The following is a 22141-nucleotide window of genomic DNA, read 5'->3' on the forward strand; positions in this document are numbered from 1 at the left end:
TTGGTACTTAGAGTGTGTGTGTGTCTATCCTATAAAGGCATTGTACTTTCACTTGTCAAATCAATCAAGGCATTGTACTTTCACTTGTCAAATCAATCAATCAAGGCACAAGCCTCTTTAATTATGTAAGTACTTTCCTTTGGTTGTTCATTTCTTTCTAAACATTTCATTTTCTTTCCATTTCCATTTCATTATGTCTATCTAGCCTAGCCTAGCATGCCTCCTATTAGGTTCGATCATGTGGTATCAAAGCCTCCTTTCCTACCTTTCCCTTCTCCATGCTCAATCTAGAGGATGAGGGAAGCCCGCAAATGGAAGCCATCCTCTCCTCCATGATCGAGCTCCCTTCCATTCCCTCCTTTCTCCCCATCTCTTTCTTCTTGGAGACCTTCGTTTTTTCCTCCAAGAGCTTCTTTTTTCCTTACCTTAGCCTCTCCATGGAGCTGCTGCGAATTCGCCTACTGCTGATCTACATCAACGTGTGGCTGCTGCTCACGACTACTTCTGATGCTCACGCTGCCCTCGCCAGCAGTCTCGAAATTCCTGCCAGTTGCTTCCTCTGATTTCGCCTCAATTCCAGCTGTTGATGCCGCTGCTATTCACGCTTCAATTAGGCCATAATCTGCTGCCTATGCCTCAGATTTTCTGGCCCATTTTCGCTTCAGCATGCTGCTGATTCCGCCTCAGATTTCAGCCCTTTGCTGCTCCAGCTGCTCGTGCTCTAATTGCCCGCTATTTTGCTCCATCTGACGTCACTTTCTTTCCACCTTGGAGTTGTCGCTTGCTGCGCACCACAATGACTTCTCTTACTTCCCCCTCATTGCTCATGGAAAAGTTCAAAGGAGAGGGAATTCCTATCTGGCAAACGAGGATGCAACTTCTTCTTATGTGCGAAGGAGTCTGGGACGTTGTTGAGGAAGACTATGAGGCCACGCTTGATCAGCCACAATGCAAGATATGGAAGCAGCAAAATGCTAAGGCCATTGCTAGCATTGGTCTATGCTTGGCCGACTCAGTTGTTCATCATGTGGACTTCAAGAAAACTGCTAAGGAGATTTGGGAGCGCCTTTTCGGTAACAAATTACAAACTCCAAAGTGTTTTTGAATTTACAATTTTACAATTTGCAAAGGGAGGATAATGATGAGTTTCGTTATCATTTAGCCAAGTTGCAATCGCTTGTGCAACAACTATCGAATTTAAAATATCCACCAGGTAATGAGGACAAAATGGCGGTTCTCATGAAAAGTATGGAAGGGGTCTCTGGTTTTGAGAACACCCTTGAAGTTCTTCGCCTTGCAATGACCACCTTGGCATGGTGTCTCTTCTCCTTGAGAAGGATCGCTGTGACAAGGACACAACTGCAATAAAAAGACTCAATGAAGACCAGCCACTTTTTTTGAAAGGCAAAAGCAAGTTCAAAACCTTCAAATGTACCTACTGCAAAAAGCTTGTCCATTTGGAAGATTGTTGCTTTCAAAAGCCGGCAAAGCAACAATCAAAGGAGCATGCCCACTTGGTGTAGGATGCCACCAATAACGACGAAGAGGACGACACTCCGGAACAAGCACTTACTACTGAAATCCGCAATCTATCTCTCCCTCTGGAGGTAGACGAGGATGATGAGTATAATTTTTGAGATTGATGTATTTGGGTACTTTGTCTTGGGTTATTTCTCAAAAATGAAGGAAATAATGATGTGTGTTGGGTCAATAAAGCTTCTCTGCCTTGGATAGTCCTCCTAAAATGATGTATTGCTTTTCATATCCATGCTGTGTGGCTCCATGTCCCTAATTAGTCCCTGGAGCTAGGAGGGGGATGTACTTTGGAAGCTATGTATTGGCTTTCATAGGGTCTCCAGGATGTTGGTGTATTCCCTGTACCTATGAGGTGGTCATGTAGCCATGTTAAGACATGAGCCTCTGAGCATGTTGAGTCTCCAGCCATGAGAGTGCTTGGATCAACCTCTTAACACACTTAGACTTTAGCCTCTTAGTTACACAAGGTGCACAGATTAGTAGTCCTATCATTGGCATGTTCTCTTCTTGGTTCTATTCTAGTAGTCCCTCACCTTTCCTCCATGGGGTGGTGTTAGGAAATGGAGTCAATTTGAGTGACTTCTAGTGTGTTTTATTGAGTCCTAGAGTGAGTTCTAGACTATTTTATATCTAGGAGGGCCACGTGTCATATTGGGAATTATCCCATATACATTTGGTACTTAGAGTGTGTGTCTGTGCCTATCCTATAAAGGCATTGTACTTTCACTTGTCAAATCAATCAAGCCTCAAGCCTCTTTGGTTATGTAAGTACTTTCCTTTGGTTGTTTATTTCTTTCCAAACATTTCATTTGCTTTCCATTTCCATTTCATTATGTTGGCTATCTAGCCTAGCCTAGCATGCCTCCTATCTAGTTTCATTAGGAGGAAGAAATAGGGCAACAAAGACACTCAAATGAAGCAGGAGCAGCAAGGACACTGCACACAAGGGAAAGAAAGCCTCATGAGGGGCAGGTAGCAGATTGGTCCAGAAGTATGATGCCCAAGAAGGCCATGAAAACAACCAGGAGACCAGCCGAGGGATTACTGAGGTCAAGTGGGACCCCAAGGGGGGTAGCGCAGCCAGGCGGGTAGCCCTAGGCAAGCGTGCTGCAGAGATTCACCATATCTACACACACACACACACACATTGTATATATGTATGGGGAGTTTTAAACTTAACTCCATACAAACATGATAAAACATCAAACAAGTGGAATAACATATATCATAGGCGAATAACATAAATTTGTAGGGTACTCTTTCAATTTGTAGCTTATATAATGTTTCTTTGTTTAGGTGTCCCTTATTGGGGTCTAGTATTATGAGTTTTTATTTATTTCAAGGGTAATGCTGCATGGACTTCATTTCGCTATTTCCTGCATGCTAGTTGTCATTATTGGCTGATCATATCAATTATTCACTATAAGCTAATCAGGTTTGACAAATCAAAAGAATTTAATTCCAGTTTTTGCAAAATGTTTCAGGCTTGGCATTCATTTATGATTGGTTGGACATATAATATTGCATTTGAGTTACTATATCAGTTTCTTTTATTGTTCATGATAGATAGAAAGTCCATTGGTTGGTAACTTGGCCCCGGATTTTGAGGCAGAAGCTGTCTTAGATCAAGAATTTGTGAAGGTATACAATAATTGTTAAGTCTATCAACCTAATAATATTGAAATTGAAGGTGCATGGTGGAGAGGGAGAGAGAGAGAGAGGGTAGGCTAGGGAGAGATATAATGATACTCAAAGATATAATGAAATGGAAATGAAATAGCAAGAGCATTGAACAAAATGAAAGTACTCACATGTAGACCAAAGAGCTTGTAGGCTTGATACTTGATTGATTTGACAACAAGCCTATGAGAAAGTACAAACACTAAACATCTGAATAACCAGAGAGTCGAGGGAGCGCATAAAGCTCAGCTCCTCCTGAGTTATTATAAGCATAACTATGTTTTAATACTATCATAAGATGGTCTGAATAACATCAGTTTAAGGCTGGGTTTGAATTTGAAATCCTTAATCAATCCTTGTCCATCTCGGTAGCCTACCCATTTGATTGCCTTACATGCTTCTTTCACTTTAGAAAGTTCAATGTTTAGTTGTTTGAGCTTGGTCAGAGTGAACTCTCAAATCATTGTACCCTACAGCCTGTGTGTTAGAGAATCTTAACCCTCGCTGCCCTCTCTTTGAAGTAGACTTCTGTTCCCTTTTGAGTAATATTGTACATATATCATTTTCATCCCATTCAGCCTGTGGAATTTCCTTCTTGAGGCATATAAATTGGTCTTGTGTATCTCCTTCTCATCTGTAAGGCATGCATTCTTCAACCCTTCAAAGAGTAGGATCATTCTATTGTTCAATCTAGCTTCCTACTCTTTTACTTCCACACAAAGATCGACTTTATTCACTTTTTTGTTGGCATCAAGAGAGAGAGAGAGAGATTAATGTTCTTGCGGGAGGCTCCGCGGGCCTATGGGACAAAGTACACCAAGAGAGGGCTCACTAGGGCTAAACTAAGAGCTCAAGATCTCAAAACAAAACTAAACATTGAAACTCAAAAGCCAAAACCTGGCACTGTGGTGGCTCTCCGGTGGGCTGCAAAGATATCTCGGATTTGCATTTATCGATCTATCTCTCGCTGTGGTGGTGGAGGATGTGGTCTCCTCGACCTCTGTATGCGATGGGCTATATCAAGAGTGACGCCTCGTCTCTGGCGTCTCGTCCGAGGAGAGCTATGATAGACTGGACCTCGATCGTGCATGCTCATTCACTCTTTGTGTCATGTGTGGTCTCTACATTCCTCGCACAATAGCATCGTGTTGTCTCTCCCCGTTGATCCAAAATGTCTCATGTTGGCTAGCTCCTCCTCGACTCCACGTACATGTTCTGGAGCTGACTCAAACGCATAGAAGTCCGTGACATGTCTGTGCTCGGGTCCACAGCATTCTGCACCTTTGAGTGGCCGACAGCACTCTATTGTCGACTTCATGCCTCCACTGCCTCATCCATCCTGATATCTTGCTGTTGCTGGGGATGATGATGATATTGATGATGATGCTGTGATTGATATATAGTCGACCATCGACATGACTATGTTGTACTTAGGACTTAGTACTGCATTTCTGCATTTTTGCATTTTTTGCATTTTGCATTTTGCATTGGTATGGATGCTCGTTTAGTAGCTCCACTACCACAGCTCATTATATCAGGATTTTACAGTCTCATAGACCCATCGGTCTTCCGAAGACTTTAATAAACTTTCTTTCTTTTTTTTTCTTTTTCTCTAATGTGTCACAATATAGTCTCTGTGTGTCATTGCATCTCAATCAGATAGAAAACAATGTAGACCTGGTCATGGAAGTGGATCAACCGTGAGAGTGGGTCAAAGACATTTCCCGCCTGAAAGAGACAGTGGTATTGTCCCCGGATCTCATAGTAGGCTGGGCAACATATAAGAAATGCTCCTCTATCTTGACCTTTCCCATCTGCATAACCTACAAATCCGTTGCTTTCTGGGTATTCTTGCAGCTCTCCTTGCCTCAATCCTTAGCTGATGGGATGAGACATGGATCTATCCAATGGCAATCCTCCGTGCATGTGAGACTCCTTTATCCTCGAGGTATTGGGGTCTCATGATGATGCCATCCTCCAATACTCTCAGGAGTCATGATAGAATTGGATCTTGGACTTTTAAAAGAAAGTGATATATTCCATTCAAAACGAATCATACAACAGGTGGGAGAGAAAGTACTCTATCCCTAGCCTCAACAATGTGGCAAAAAAGCCATGGTGGTGGTCTAAAATGCCACGACATCCCAAAAGGGGTCAAATGAAAAAATAATGAGCAGTCCCATGTCCTCATGAAGGATAATAGTCTCCCACGAGCTGCCAAAGAGGTGCCTGTACACCGCTCCCACTGACTCCTGAGAGTGAAGATAATCTCCGCCCAAATGGAAGCAAGAATGTCAGCCTCCTTGCATAAATGACCCCCAAGGACAAAAGAACATCGCGAACACCATATCTGCCATAGGGTAATGCTAGAAATCACCTCCTAGGCTGAACCTGCAGGTGAAGTAGGCCTGGAATCCTGAGCTGGTACTGGTACCAAAAGTAAGTCCTGCGGCTCCATGATGCTAACATCTGTGGGACCCCGTCTCTGGCGACACTGCATGAAGAAACCGTGGTCTCCTGGCTCTGACTCATAGAGGGCAAAGGCTCCAGATGCTCTCCCCCAAAGGGCAACACCCCATGTCATCAGAAAGGACTCGGATGTAACATATGAGAACAACCTGAAGATACCTGTCCATACCACTCTAGAGCTGGGGCAGCTCCATAAACAATGCTTACTAGATTCCTCTGCAAGCTGACAACGCATACACAAGGAGGGTCTACCCATCTGCTGAAGCCAAGTACCCACAGGTATACCCCTATGAATAGTGAGCCAAAGAAAGTAGGAGACTTTCCTAGCTCTACTGATGCCCCAAAAGTGAGTCCAGTAGCTCTGCAAGAGCTCTGCAGTAAGTCCGTGTGCGTGCCAATGCTGTGAGGCAGATGGTAGGTGATGAGAGTCTCTCTGCTGAAGCCTGTAACCTGCCCTCGTTGAGTACTAGAAAAAAGGAAGAGGACGAGCGCCTGCCACCGGAGCAGGCCACGCCCACTCACCTGGGTCCCAGTCGAGCTCCGCAAGAGGTCGACCCTGAAAAATCCAAAGTCTCCATCTAAGATCCTCTGCAATGGTCAACCTGGACGGATCTGTGGCCCATTCCTTACCCAGGCAGCCAATGACCTTGACTCTCTGCCAAAGGAGCTCCTGTCGGTCCAGGGGCTGAGTGGGATACAATTTGTGAGAGGAATTCGTCTCAAAATAAGTAAACGGTGCCGGTCCTAAACGAACTCCAATGCATAGCCCAGGCTCACTAAAACCACCTGACCAAGTAGAGATGGGTTGAACATAGTCTGGATCTGTAAGCATATCCCTCCACCTCTGAGGAATAGCTCTCATGATCAGTAATCTGGTGGCAGCACTCTGTCCAAGTGGCCCGTGTCTATCTCTGATCACCTCCTCTGACATCTCTACACCTCCCCTAAACCAATCTCCGACTGTCACAACCCCGTGAGCATGCCATCTGGCCAAAGGAGTCCTAAGTTCTGTACCAGGGGAAGATCCCTGATACCGAACCAGGGGGTTATGATATAGCGGCTGTCGTCCTCTCTGGAGGAGGGAACTGCTCTGATGAGGTGTTGTCGAAAATGATCCCATATCTGAATAAGCCTCTTCACTAGTGGTGAGAAAGCTGAGAATGCTGGTCCGTTAGGAAGATCCAACGGACTCTACCTGCCCCCACTGGTGGCCTGCTGCTCTGGGGGTGCACTGGTGAATCCCATGCAGTAGGAACTGCTTCCACGGCTGATCTCCTGGAGTCAAACCTCTAACAAGAAGTTTGACTAAAAGGGCTCTGCTCTGCATCTCAGGATCAAGAACTCCAGGTCCTCCCTGCGAGGCAGGTAAAATGATAGTATCCCATGAAACCCTGGCCCTAGTGTCCTCATAACCATCACCACCACTCCACAGGAAGTTCCGGAGCAATCTCCTCACCTGACGGATCGAGTCAGCATGAAAGCACCAACATGACGCAACGTACCACATAGTCGCTAGTAGAACATGGTTGAGTACCAGCGCTCTTCCAGCCAAAGAGAGTCTAGCCGTACTCCAGTAGGCTAGCTTTCTCCGGGTACTCTCAAGAACTGGGGCAAACTGTTGCGTCGGGGATACCTCAATGCCAACCTGGAAGCCTAGATATCTCGTGGAGGTGCCTCTGGGTATCCATACAAAGCCTCTGTCTCCTCCCCATGCTGGTGTATCCTGCTGAGCTCCAGTCCAGATGCCTTTTGATTTGTTCCAATTGACAAGTCCCCCTGAGGCTAGGCAGAACTTGTCAATTGCATCCGCAGCAGTAGCAAGACTATATGCATCTCCTCTGACTGTCAGTGCCGTATCATTAGCAAACTCAGTGTCCAGAAGCTCCTGCTCCTGCCGGATAGGTAGATGAAGGCCCAAAGCGCCATGACTGGTAGCCTGCATAAAGTATCCCATAGCCTCCGCTATGAAAAGGAAAAGGTAAGGTGCAAGCGGGCATCCCTGTCGTACCGATCTGGATAGCTGAAAAGCCGGTCCTCTGCCTCCACAGACCAACATCCTGCTAGAAGAGTGAGAGTAAAGTGAGGAGACCCATAAAATCCATCTATCACTGAAGCCTAGCCTCCTCATAGTGCCCTCCAAGAAACCCCAGTCCACCTGGTCATAGGCCTTCTCAAAATCGAGAAGGAGAACTGCAATCTCCTGCTGACTCTCCTTCGCCCAGTGAGTGGCCTCCCAAAAAGTGAAGATATTGTCCAAGATACTCCTATCTTGGACATGGATCTTGGACTTTGCTCAAGAGAGATGGTAGAAACAATAATATATATCATCCAAAGATGGACCAAAAGCATATACAAAATATAGGCACAGTGTGTTGGGTTATTTTGGAGCCTAAGGTGTGGAACAAGGCATTAGAGTGTGAGTGTCATTGTGAAAGAGGTTTGGCTTTGTCCTTTGTGAGTTTGAAAGGTCACTTGATCTTTGGCAGTAGATTAGATTACATTAGATTTTGTGTGACATCATTGATGATGTGTGTGTGAGAAGATAAGGCCTATAAAAGCCCTCACACCCATCATTGATGATACCCTCACTCTTACTCTCTCCCTCTCTAGCCATGGAGACACTATATCCTCCTTAGATAGCCTATGCTTCTGCACCTCCATTTCCTACAAATGGTATCAGAGCCTTTATCAGAGAAGAAATTTTGTCCCCTACCCATCCCATCCTGAGCCATGCACTTGCTCCCCCATTTTTAGATGTACACCTATTTTTTTGCACATCGCCTCTTTCTTTTGGAGGCCTGTTCAAATCTGCGGCAAATCTGCCACCCCAAGGAGCTTTCCCATTTACTCCTGCAATCATTGCCTCAGTTCTACTTGTTGGGAAGTCATAGAAGCTTTTAGCATTCCTTAATGTACAATGCATTTGATGTTCGTATACTTGTGAAGTGCCTCTCTGTGCACAAATGAAGTGTGCGAATCTAAATATCCCTTGGTTTCTCATATCTCAACTCATTGACCTCCTCAAAACAATGTCGAGCTCTTTACGTGCAAAGTGACGTGAGCCTTAGAAGAATAGTAGCCTCTGCGTGCAAGTTTTTGCAATCCAGTTTGAGTTGTTGAAAGACTCTAATCTTCACTGATTGTCAGGGATTTCTTGTTCAACCTCAGAGCTACGGACACGCTTTGTCTTTCCTCCCCAATCACTAGATATTTGCAAAAAATGCCTAAACGGACTGCTCATAACCCAACTTGAACTGACTCACAGCACAGTGTCGTTCAAAAGACCTATGCGGACTTGTTATCTACCCATGCTAATCGGCACCTGTGGCTGAGTTACATATTCAACAATAGCAAGACTCTTTTTTTTTGCAACGATGCTCCTAGAGAAACTTGGATCACACTAGGGAGTTCAATTGCAGGAAGTATAGGCTTTCTTGGCTTCTCTTTTGATCTTCCATCTTCTACTTGCTCCCGCCTCTTCCAGCAATCCTAGCTACCAGGCCCATGTACTGGAGGTACTACTTCATGCCTCTTGGCTATGGATTTCATTAGCCCCATTGTGTCTGGAGTGACTCAAGGTAGCAGTGATTACTTGACCAGATTTGAAACCGGCACCCCTTGAAGCAGTCCTAATTTGTGATGGACACGCCCAGTGATCTATCTTGGATTCAATGTGATCCTTGCCATTCCTTCTACAACCAATGATCTGCATATCAATGCTTGCTGACACAGCTAGTGCTTGTGCCAGGTCTCCTATGGAGATCGATCGTTCATCGTGCGAAATTTCGCTCAAGAAACGTCCAAACTTAGTAGTTTTGTGATGGACTTATCGAGAGACATACTTGCACAACAAATGGACATAATCCAAAGTATAGCAATGACAGAATTTGCAAGTCTTCTCAACTTGCTAAATCTTATGAGCAATAATGTAGGATCGTTTTTTTTGCTATCCCATAGATGGGGAAAATGGAGCGATAGTTGTGCATGTTGTAAGAGTTATCTAGATCTTTGTTGTGCTCTTGCAACTAAGCACGGCAGGATCCATGTCTTAAACTGCCATTGGGCTTGGACGTGTTTTTATTTTCTTGAACTATAAAAAGCTTTTAAGTTTTGATGTAATGGACAAGCAAGGAGGACACTATCACGAGTGATGATATCTATGTTTTACCACAAGAAATGTGGTCTACTAGTGCATCTATGGGCTAAACATTGGTGTGGATGTTTCCATCAACATAAGCATTTTTTGTGTGTTGTATCAATACAGCTCCTCTACCCTGGGTTGTCTCCCTAAAATGATTGTATTTTTTATTTTATTGAGTGAGAGCCTTAGTTGCAGGCTTCTGATCTAATTGGGAATAAAGGGGAATGACTTAGTGATGGTCTTGGCTGCTGGTCTCGAGCTGATTGAGGGGATTGTTGTAGCACAGGAGGTGCACACAATAAGCCCACCTCTTTGCAGTATCTCAGTGGAGTACCTCTTTGCAGGAGTCAAAGATCGGTTGCGTGTTGCCTTTGCTCCAAAGCGGGGTTTGTTGGGTTATTTCGGAGCTTAAGGTGTGGAACTAGGCATTAGAGTGCAAGTGTCATTGTGAAAGGGGTTCGGGTTTGCCCTTTGTAAGTTTGAAAGGTCACTTGACCTTTGGGACTAGATTAGATTCTGTGTGACATCATCAGTGATGGGTATATGAGAGAAGATAAGGCACTTCCCTCTACCTATGAAATGAGGTTGATTGTTACTTGCTTGGAACAACTTCGATCAACATCAATCAGAGTATATTGCCTCACTCTCGTCTCCATTGTGTTGATACCTCACTACCTCACTCTCTCCCTCTGTAGCCATCGAGACCTTCTATCCTCCTTAGCCTATGCTTGTGCATCTCCATTTGTTATACAGTGTGCCACTAGCCTTTCTTTGATCCTGGAGCATACTACTCTCTTCACCCTTAAGATGATCTGTAGTCTAGGCTGCATGTTGCGTGACCTTCCTTGCTGCGCATTTTTTGGCCATCAACAAGGATGTCCAGGACAGGCTTTTGTGAGGCACAATAGATGGATGCAAATGACAAGGGCTTGTGCCCTTTATATAGGACTGGAGAGCCCTGAATCTTGTCCAACCTAGTCTGTAGCACAACTTTGCAAGATCAAGTGCAAAGTGCTTCCACATCGCAGCCCTTTCCCAGGTATATGTCTGCTGAGTGTTCTTGCTCTGCCGTGACCTGTCAAAGAGTTCCAGAAACCTCTATTTGCTGCGCAGGTCTGCAACCTTCTAACTTGACCCTGGCAGTCCATGTGGGCTATCCTTGCACTGCTTCAAGCTGCTACTACTTAAGTCATAATTATCTAACAGCTCTCCCTACTATCCTTGCTGCGCACATGAATGCCCATGTGGGAGACCTGCAAATACATGTAGATTTGCCCCTGTGGCTGCCCATGTGGCATCTCTAAGTTCTTGTTGGTATACCTCCCCCATGCTCTCCTCATTTTGGGGCTTATAGGGAGGGAGGTGACGTAGATAAAACCAACATCTTCTCTCACCGACCCACCATGACCCAATACCCACATGTTGATTGTGGATGCCACATTACCTCCCATGAAGAAGCTAGTCAGAGATGTCCTTGTTCATAGTCTTTCAACTTGCAGCTATTGCTCCAATTTTGGCCCGTGCAAGCAAACTGTTCTAGTACTCAGGTACAATCCAGATAGTACTTAAGGTAAATGGCATCATCATCCTTGAATTCCCTTATGATCCTTCTTACAACTTTTACTTAATAGGGGGTGACATTGAAAAGCCTCTCTCAACCTATCTTCATGAAAGGGTTTTTCCAAAGAAAACTCATTGAAGCAAGTACTTTCACTAGTGAAACTCCTTTGAAGTAGGTCTTCCAAGGTAGTTTCGTTGGCGAAACTACCTTGGACAGCACTTTTAAAAGTGACATAACTTTCACATCCAATGTCCAAATATAGTCATTCAGTCACTCAAATTGATCGGAAAACCCCATTTGAGCACATCTATGGTGTTATATTTTGGAAAATCTTGCATATATAGTATTTAATGTTACATGTATTTTATGAGAGTGATATATAAGCCCAAGTTAATACTTATTTATAGTAATTTAAACTTCTTTAGAAACATGTCCATAAATATCTTGTTATTTATACTATAAAAACACTAGAAAGATATTGCCATATGATATAAATGTGTTTAATAAGTAATTATTTATGTATAATATTATTACATTGAGAGTGACCATGAGGGATGTTTCTTAAAGGAATTATTTTTCAATACTTTTTTTAGGTAATAACAAGGGTACAAAGGGATGTCTATGAATAAGAAGAGTTATGTTATGTAAAAATGAATGAGTGACTAGTCTGTATATTTTTATGATAAAGGGATCTAGTTCTAATGAAAATAAAAGTGTAAAAACCATGTTTCCTAAAGAAAATACTATTTTTTAAATCTCTTGAAAAACACGCTCGGATAAACCTGCTCATAGGTTTTTTCTCGTAAAATTGACGCATCCGTGCTCTAGTGGACAGCCAATCGTAAGGCAATGTTTGCTACTTTGAATCTTTCTCTGATCCTGCAACTTATTGCTCTTCACACTGCAGATGATTTGCAAGCTGGACTGCATGATGCATGGCCTTCCTTGCTACTTCAAAAAGCTGCGCATTCTTTGGCCCACCAATAGTGGATGTTGATGTCCTTGCTGCTCTACAAGACATGTTATTGCGAGGCACAATAGATGGATGCAAATGACAATATATATAGGATTGGAGAACCCTGAATCCTACCCAACCCAGTCTGTAGACTAGCTGATTCTATTGCATGGCTTGACTAGTCTTATAGACACAACTTTGCCAGATTGTGCGACTTGCTGCCACATGGAAGCCCTAAACTAGGCCTCTGTTCTTGCTTTGCCCCCAACCTGTCGAACGGCTCTAGAAAGCTCATGTTTGTTGCACAGGTTTGTAGTCTCTGCCTACAGCCTTCTATCTTGACCTTGGCAATCCTATTGTCCTTGCACTTCTCTAAGCTACTGTTGCTTTAGTCACAGTTATCTAACAGCTCTCCCTACTCTCTGTGCTGGCCACATGGCAGCTTGCATGTTGTCCATGTGGCAACCTTGCAAATACCTTTACATCTCCCCCTTGCTTGTCCTTGTGGAATCTCTAAGTTATTGTTTGTATACCTCCCCCATGCTTCCCTCATTAAAGGCGCACACATGGGGAGGTGATCTAGATAAACCCAACACAACTATGAGGCTCCAAGACTTTGCATGTCCTGTGGGAAAGTTATTTGGTACATAACCTTGTTTCATCCTTAAGTCATAGTAGGCCTTGTGATCAGAGTCCCATCCAACCACCCAGCATGTCCATCATCATTTGAAGATATGCAAGCATCGGGCTCCATTGCTCCGTTCTTGTGGTTGCAAATTTGAAACCTCAACAAGGGCAAGTTTTGCTCCCAACCGTCCCTCTATGATGCACGCATGATTGGCTAGACGTTCATCACCATGACTGTAGGGAGATAGGATAAGTCTCTTGGACCTTTGTGTAGTTTCAGGGACCACATACCAAAACTCTTGGAGCATATAGTTGGAACCAATTGTCTCTTTGAAGATGGACTACTCTATAGAAATCCACTCTAAGAAAAGGAGTAGGGGTAGAATGGGGAGCAATAAGGGCGTATGGTGGGGGGTGGGTAGGAGCTGCAAATGGGATGATTTTGAGAGCGAGGGTACTTGCGAGTAGGCATTGGGTGGAGGAGGAGAGGGGGCAGGTGAGAAGGGGTGTTCTGGGAGAAAGTGGGATCATGAGGAAGATTGAAAGCAGGGAGGGGTAATGGGGGAGTGGGCCAGCTCTATTGGCTGCTATGCTACATCGTCCACACATGCAGGCTCCAATGGCACTGGAATTGCTAGCTCCTATGCTGGAGATGAAAGCACATGGTGGAGAAGGGAGAGAAAGAAAGAAAGAAAGAAAGTTTATTAAAGTCTTCAGAAGATCGATGGGTCTATGAGACTGTGAAAAACCTGATACAATGAGCTGTGGTAGTGGAGCTACTAAACGAGCATCCACACCAATGCAGAATGCAAAAAAATGCAAAAGGGCAGTACTAAGTCCTAAGTACAACAGTCATATCTCGACTATAAATATCAATCTCAGCATCATCGTCGACATCATCTCATAACCATCATCATCATCAGCAGCAGCAGTAGGACATCAAGATGGATGAGGCTGTGGAAGTGGAGGCATGAGGTCAGCAATAGAGTGTTGTCGCCCCCTCAAGGGTACAGTCCTGGTACGTCTCTTGGTCGTAGCTCCGCGTCTAACCAGGGCCACTGTGACCCCCGTTGGTCGGGCTCCGACCCTAAACAAGGAGGGGATGTCCCCAAGTATGATCTGTGAGTCAACCCTCTGTCTGAGCTGTCGGGTCACATGCTCTGGGCCACGGTCATGTCGAGGTCTCGCCTCGTGGGAGTCTATGTGATCTGGCTGAAAGAACTCGTGATAGAGCTCTGAGAGGTATCAGTCGAGGAAGAAGTCTGCTCCTATCTCCGTGCTCAGAGTATCCTTTTGCGGTATCTGAGCACCTCATGAATGAAACCAGCCAAGCATTGCTGGTTTGGGTAGGAGAGGAAATGGGCCAAAACCCCATAAATATCTGTGAAGAGGCAGTAGAAATGCCCTCGGATCTCATAGTAAACAGGACACCTGAAGATGAAATGCTCCTCTATCTCAACCTCCTACATGTCACACAGTGTGCATATGCGCCTCTCCCTAGGTAACTGCTTTGCTCTGTTGCTCTCGATACGAAGTCTGTGTGAAGAGATCCGGAACTGCCCAAGGGAGCTCCTCAGCGAGGGGGGTAGGTGAATCTGCGTGTATCCTGGTGGATCAATGAAACCCTCCGCTGTGATATGTAAGAAGTGATCTTTGTAGAAGCCCAGTTTCACGGAAGATCACTCGGGCCCAACCAAGTCCGGAATGTGTGTAGCTGTAGTAGATCCTCACGGATAACCTGGTTGACCTTGTGTGATAGGATGGGAGAGAAAGGAGCATCCATGCTGTATTGGAAAGGAGGTAGTCTATCCATGTGGAACCCTAGTCCTGCAAACCATCTCTCTGTGCATGCATACCAGCACCTCTGGTCTCCCTCTGCTGCAAGTGCCATAGAAGAGAACAATGCTAGCCATGGTACCCTGCTACGCCCGGATGTGTAATCCCCATACTCCCTGACTCGGTACAGATACGTAATGACCTGAAATGCAGCATCTAGCTGTAATGGGGGTGACCCAAACTCCGCCCAAATGATCTGGTGAGGGATATATAGCTTACCACGGATCATCCGTGATAACATGAGAACCTGTAGCCGCTCCACCTTGGCCCACTCTAAATCCGACAAGTCTGGTCCCCAGCATGGACTGCCATACATCCCTGCTGGGCGGACCAAGGAGTCAAAAAGCAACCCTTCGGTCCATGGATCCTGAAAGTGAGAGCGGAAGCACTGTCTCTCTAGTCTAGCCAATGAAGCATATCCTCTACTCAGTCGCGCCTGCATCTCGCAGGTCTCATGGTGAATATGGGTCCAGAAAAGATGACCCCTAGATAAGTCTATGATGAAACTACCTCAACATGGGACCCATCAAATGCGAAATGCTCATCGCGCATGACGGCTCGAGATGTATTGAAGATCATAACCTTGGTTTTACCCAAGTTGACCTTCAAATCACGAGACTCACAAAATGACTGTAGTGCATCAAAGTTGGAGCCCCTCTGTTGAGGAAGACAAGAGAGCCACGTCATCTGCGTAAAGTAATATCCGGATCAGTGTGCCCGCGAGAGAGCAACCTACCTCACCTTGTGCCTGCATCACTGTCTCGAACTCGTCGATGTAGAGGCCAAACAAGGTAGGTGATAATGGGTACCCTTGTTTGACCCCGATAGTGCTCATGATCTTGTCTATCCATCTAGATCATGTCCGGACTCTGCCTGAAACTCGCTCATAAAGTGCCATGACAGTCCAAATGATCTCCTGGTCGTAACCCAAATCCTGTAGGCGGCGTATGAGACGAGCTCTCGGAACGGTATCAAATGCCTTGCGGAAATCCACAAAGCAACAGTAAACCCTATGCTTCTGTGCCCTCGCCTCCTCGATGATACATCTGAGCGCGAGAATGTGGTCCATGGTCCCATGATCCCGCCTGAAACCGGCCTGTCCCGCTGCTCTGAGTCCTCAGCACTCTGCAAATCTGCTGATTTCAGAATCAACTATTGAGGCATAAATCCTGGACATGACATGTCCAACCATAATGGTCTTGTAGTTCTCCGGGTTCATGGGATCCCCTGCCTTGTGGATGGGTGAGATAGTGTTGATGGTCCAGGTGCATGGAAACGCCAAGCAAACAGCTTCATTAAATAGCTTGGCTACGGGGCTAGGAGGTTAATCCCATATGCAATGAACTCAGTGCATAGTCCCTCATGATCCTTCGCTCGGCCATTATGAAGTTTCATTACAGCATCCTTTACCCCCCCCTTAGTGAAGAGGGTGCAGGATGTGGGGCATGTCATATGTGATAGGTTAGGGGCTGGCTGATTTGGGATATTATAGAGCGTGCATGCATAGTCAAACCACGGAGGCACAGATTGCGAGCATGCAATCTGCCATCGAGGAGATGTCCAGATGGGTCGACGTAGCCAAACGGGAACCTGCAAGGGTAACCGTTTCGGCTATCCTCATGAGGCAGTAGCAGAGAGCCAGCAAGGCTCTCAACATCAGAGTACGTGGGATCCCCCGCATTGAGGCTACACCGATGGTAGGTGCACAAGCCCTCATGACCACTACCCTAGGGGCGACTGAGCATAGGATTGAGAGAGCATGGCGGGTTGGAAGGGACCCCAACCGAGAGCAGCCCCTTATCATACGGTTCCATGACGCCCATGCACGACTTTCGGCTTTACGTTGTAGGTCAGCCTTACGAGACCAACCAGCAATCTCCATGGACAAGGCCACTTTCGTCTTTACGTCGTAGGTCTGCCTTACGAGACCAGCCAGCAATCTCCATGGACGAGGACCTCACTCCACTATAGGTTGAGGAGAGGCGTTTTCTATTGCAGCAGCAAGATCAGGCCCGCAAGGAGGGGAAGTGAGTAGTAGTACGAGATGGACGACTCCTTATAGGCCCCCGTCGGACACCCACCTCTCCTCCCACATAGGGAGGCGAGGTCTATGAGACCCAGACATCCGAGACCCTATCTTGTACCATCTGGAACTGTAATGGTACCTTATGGTCAGAACCAGGGAACTTCTCGGAATCCTATACAGGTCACAACATAGTCTTTTACACAGAGACACATCAGAGTCTAGAGCGCCCACTACCAGTAGTCAGTGGGTATACATGGGAGTCTGCCTACAAAGATGAGACAAGGGATACAGGAGGGGTTCGAGGGTCAGGAGGATTCGCAGTCCTTAACAGATCCACACTTTTGGGGGCCATCTCAGTGGAGCAGAGAGATCCACAATCCAGATTGCTCTAGATCTGGATTCGACACATGGATAGCCGGGATTTGTTTATTTCAGCTTGATACTTCCCTCCCAAGACCTCTCGCTTTGCCAGAGATATCCGAGGGGAGGATGGGACATCCCCATTTGCTACTCTTTATCAGTCCATTGTTGACTTTTCTAGCCGCAAATAAGTCCTCCTAGTTGGGGACTTCAACGCGAGGAATTGCGCTCGTCAGGCACCACTCCTCGACTTCAGGGATGATTCCACTCTATTGCCAAAATTTACCTTGAGGAGGCAGGTATGCTACGAGTTTTGGCTGACAAACGAGGACTGCTCACATCTTATGGGCAGGCCCTATTAGACCTCGGCAGGATGCATGATCTCATTATCTATAATGGTCTTGACAGATGGCCCGCATCAAGTGGCTTCACTTGCTTTCCACATGGGGGAGGCTTCAGTGTTGTGGACTACATCATGGGATCCCCTGCCTTCACATCTCGCATCACTGACTTTACCATAGCACCTCTCCCTCTAGGGGCTGATCATATCCATCTTTTCTTTAGCATTTCTACCCCCCGCCGCATAGCTCTTCCTACCCCGTTGAGTTCTTACTCCACCTACCATGATATACGCTTTGATCGTGATCACTCACCTACTTACTCTGGCCATCTGTACATACTTCTCGCATACATTGACTTTATACCCCTATTAGATGACCGTGCTGCCCTAGTCACTTGCTCACTACACGAGGCTGCTCTTCATGTCTTCCCCCACACCGCCCGCTCCACCCGCCCACCACCTTGTAATAGCTGGTACGATGATGAGTGTAAGGCTTTACGCCGTCAGCTCAGATTTGAAACAAAAAACAGCCTTCCGAGCGAACCAGAGATGCTACCCGTCGTCTGGTACGCAGGAAGAAACTTGACTTCGTGCACTGGAACGAGGAGGAGCTACTGAACATTCTGTTCAGTAACAACTCTAAGGACTTTTGGCAGAGATTTCTACCCCTCCACCACTTACTGACACTTAGGTGCACAACTGGGGTGTTCCCTGGGACTGTACGTAGAGCAGTGACCTCCTGTCGGAGCTGTGAGATCTCCTGTCTAAGCCCCTGAATAAGATCAGCCTGGACTCGGATAGCCTGAGACTGCTCCTATATGAGTCGTGCCTGCTCTTGGGTGAAGCGTGTCTACGCTTGTGCGAAGCGTGACATCTTCCTCTCGCACTCTCGGATGCTCAAGACCTCCATCAGCAAGTACTCCCAAGCCTCTGATGGGTCAGCTCATCCGTGCTCTAGCAGAAACTGAAAGGACTATGGCGTGAAAGTGTGAGAATGAGACTGGAGGCTGGGTGATGACTGGGTGAGATGGGTGCGGTATGGGGATGATAGTGGCCTGGAGGAGGCAATCCCAGCAGGGTGTGGGAGCGTGGGCTGACTGAGAGGCAGAGGGGAGAGAAAGGTCGAGTAGTGCGGAACAGTGTATGACCCCTCCAAAGTAGGTGTCATAATCGGAGAGAGAACTATAGTAGGAGAAGAAGGGAGAGATGGAAAAGATGTTGTCAGTGACAACCCCTCTATCCTAGGGGAGGGTGGGGCAATCGATGTCATGGGTAGGGGTATATCAGAGCCAGTAGCTGTAACTGTAGAGGCTGTGGGCGGAAGTGGAGCTGGAACTGGAACTAGATCTGACGCTGAGGCTAAAGCTGAGCTTTGGCGCTGAGGCTGAGTATGAGGATGTAGCTGAGACTGAAGTTGAGACTGAGGCTGAAGCTGTGGCTGATGCTGAGGCAGAAGTGGGTCCCGCCTTTGCTTTGCTGTCCACTCCGAGTCCACTGCGGTTGTAGCGTGTGTTCACATCTTTGAGTTTCAGCTGTGTCTGTTTTTTGGCTTTGTTGTCATCCTTCTTGGTGGCTTTATCCGTATCCTTGCCACCTTTTCCCATTTCGTTTGATTGACCCGTGTTCGGTGCAGGTCTTAGTGCAGGAGCAGGAGTGGGAGTGGGAGCCATGAGCTCCCTCCCCATAATGGGAGGTACCCCCAAGGGGCTGAAAAGAGGCGGGGGTGGGAGGGCTCAATGGAGGTGGCAGATGGTGGGGCTGTAGGTCGGAGCTGCGGGTACAGTGTCTACCCCCTATATCCTTTTTTAAAACTGTTCTTCTTGATGTTCTTGATTTTTTCTGCAGGTCAGGGACAGATGTTGAGGCGCTGTGGGGGAGGCTGTTGGCCAAGAGAGGAAGCCAATCAGCTGCTGTTGGTGTCGCGCCAGGAGAGAGCAGCCAATAGGCTGCTGTGTAGGCTGGAGACAGTAGGCTAGGCTAGGCTGGAGGCTAGGTTAGGTAGGCTAGGGGGGACTGTAGGTAGGGGCAGCAGTTTAAGGGGCTGTAGGTAGCCTGAGAGCAGGTGGGGGGTTGTCGCGACAGGGAGGGAGTGGCTGGAAAACAGGCGGGGGTGGCTGAGGGGTGGCGGGGTGGCGGTAGGTAGAGGCTGAGAGCAGGCGGGGGGACTAGGAGGGGTAGCGAGAGTAGCTGAGGGGTGGAAAGGGGGCTGTAGGTAGGCTGAGAGAAGGGTATGCTAGGGAGATAGTGATACTCAAAGAGAGATTTAATGAACTGGAAATGAAATGAGTAAGCAAGGACAAAACGAAAGTACTCACATGTAGACTAAAGAGCTTATACCTTGATACTTGATTGATTTGACACTAGACAAGTACAACTCTTATATAAGAGCACACACACATATGAACACCTATACGTATGGGATAACTCCCAATGTGACATGTGGCATCCATAAGACACACTAGACTAGAACTCACACTAGAACACACCAAACTGACTCAACTTGGCTTCATATTCTAACACCCCCCCATGAATGCAAGGTGGGAGACTACTGGAATGGAACCAAAGACAGAACATGACAGTGACATGACTACTAAACTGTGCAATGTTTGAACTAGGCATGGCTCTCAGAGGCTGAAGTCTGAGCATGGTTCAAAGGTTTGACTGAGCACTCACATGGCTTTACGTCCCAAACATGACTTAGAGGCTCATGGATGTATGAACAACTCAAAGATCTAGAAGACCAATGCACCAACATTCTGGAACTCATATGCCAGGTGAAACCAGCCTCAACAACGTAAATGGTGGTAGGATCCAATTAATTACTGCATACACATTAAATTGGCAAATAATTATGCACCACAGATTAAATCACAAGGGAGCTAGAGCGCTCCTACTCAGAAACAAGGACACCGATACGTTGGCGTCCCTTGCAGTATTTATTTAACATTCATTTGAAGCCAAGCGGATGATTACAAAGGTCTCTGGGAAGCTGCACCACAGGCAAACCACGCCCGCAGACTCCTCATCCAGCCCACCCTGTAATTCTCTACTCAACTCCAAATGGTGAAATGGCATCCAATTACTAGACAATCTTGTATCCTCAGCCAACCAAAGCATGCAACTGAGACCCCAAAAGCATCCACTATCTGTGCCACAACTACAATTGCACAACCAAGTGCCCAACCAATTAGACACGGCTGAACAACTGCAAGACAAAGCCCTCAACAGCCAAACTTTGGTGCAATCAATCAACAAAGCACCTCCAAACAAGTTGCCTCAATCTATAGCCACTACCGAACAGCAAGCATCAACCTTTCTTCGCAAGGAAAGAAACCCAAACGCAATAACTAGCCAGCAACCAATCAGGGAATGGCAAAAGCAAGCAATCTTCTACCCAGTATCCACAGAAGATAGGTCACCGGGGCTGGAAAACCCTAGATTCTACAGAGAAAGTTGATTTTGCTCTAGCACAGCCCCAAAAGCAGCTTAGAAGAGAATACCCATGCCTGGAAATTTACCAAAATCAGTAGCAACACCCAGAAAGCTCCAGAAATCAGGTCAAAATCTTCTGCAAAGCTTGGAAATCTTGAAAAAGCAAATTGCAATCTTCTACACAGTAGCGTGGATAGGTCGCAATCACCTGGAATAGGGTTGCAGCCACCTGGCACAGCCCGGAAGACCTAGAGATGAATCACAATCTGAAGAAGACACCCTGGCTGAAATCGCAATCAACAACAGGCTCCTGAATTAGGTGCGATTTCTACTGGCAGGCCCTGGATGCACTGGAATTGGCCCTGGCTGATGGCGATTTTCCCTAGCAGGCTCTGGAAGCTCCTGGCAGATGACGATTTGGCTCTGGCAGCACCTGGCAGGCTCTGGCAGCTTGCAACTGGTGATCTAGCTCCTCTGGAACAGATTTTGGCCTTCTGCCCCCAAAAACAGGGCTCTCTGCTCTTTTTAGAGTCCTGTGCTAGAATTAGCAATTTTTAATTGCACCACTCTTTTGGCCCCTCTATTGCACACTTTGGCCCTAGGAATTATTTGCCTAGTAATTGGGTGCACATTCACAATTCCCAAGGGCCCACTAGGGAATTTTAATTCCCCAAGTCTCGCCCCATGGCTAGACCGTTGCGCCCCAGAGGCTCAAGGTAGTCACGCGCAAATTACAGGAGTCGCAAATCAAAAGTCCCATAATTTCACGTCCTCATGACACCAGGCCTGATAATTAGACCCTATCAATGCCAATACATGGCTCCCACAGTACATCCCCCCCTTGACTTTAGGGACTAACTAGGAACATGGAGCCACACACAATAAATATAAAAGAAATACATCATTTTAGGAGGACTATCCTAGACAGAGGACCTTTATTGACTCAACACACATTATTTATTGCAATCATTTTTTGGAAATATTCTTGGACAGAGTACCCAAATATTCCTAATCATCATCTATCACTTCAGATAGATCATGTAAAACAATAGATAAAGCTCGTCAGTCAGGTCTTGTAGATGTAGCGTGAAGGTTCTCGAACTTAGCTTTGATCTCCGTGGCGGAAGCAGTGAGGTCAAAGTGATGGAGCAATCTGTTGTCCAACCTCACACCAATGA

The 22141-nt window shown here is 46.3% G+C and overlaps 1 protein-coding gene across 1 annotated transcript in view; it reads left to right on the forward strand.

Annotated features, from left to right (window-relative positions):
• Window positions 1-796: 796 nt before the first annotated feature.
• Window positions 797-22141, forward strand: part of LOC147892813 (2-Cys peroxiredoxin BAS1, chloroplastic-like) — a 56896-nt gene continuing 35551 nt past the window's right edge. Inside the window, exons 1-3 of the mRNA XM_087386792.1 lie at window positions 797-1073; window positions 1163-1311; window positions 3103-3177. Coding sequence (XP_087242918.1) covers window positions 797-1073; window positions 1163-1311; window positions 3103-3177 — 501 coding nt within the window. The remainder of the gene's footprint in view (window positions 1074-1162; window positions 1312-3102; window positions 3178-22141) is intronic.

Source organism: Dipteris shenzhenensis, chromosome 16 (assembly GCF_047967505.1).
Source record: "Dipteris shenzhenensis isolate YYH24624 ecotype China chromosome 16, Dip_SZ_1.0, whole genome shotgun sequence".
In the NCBI taxonomy this organism is placed as follows: domain Eukaryota; kingdom Viridiplantae; phylum Streptophyta; class Polypodiopsida; order Gleicheniales; family Dipteridaceae; genus Dipteris; species Dipteris shenzhenensis.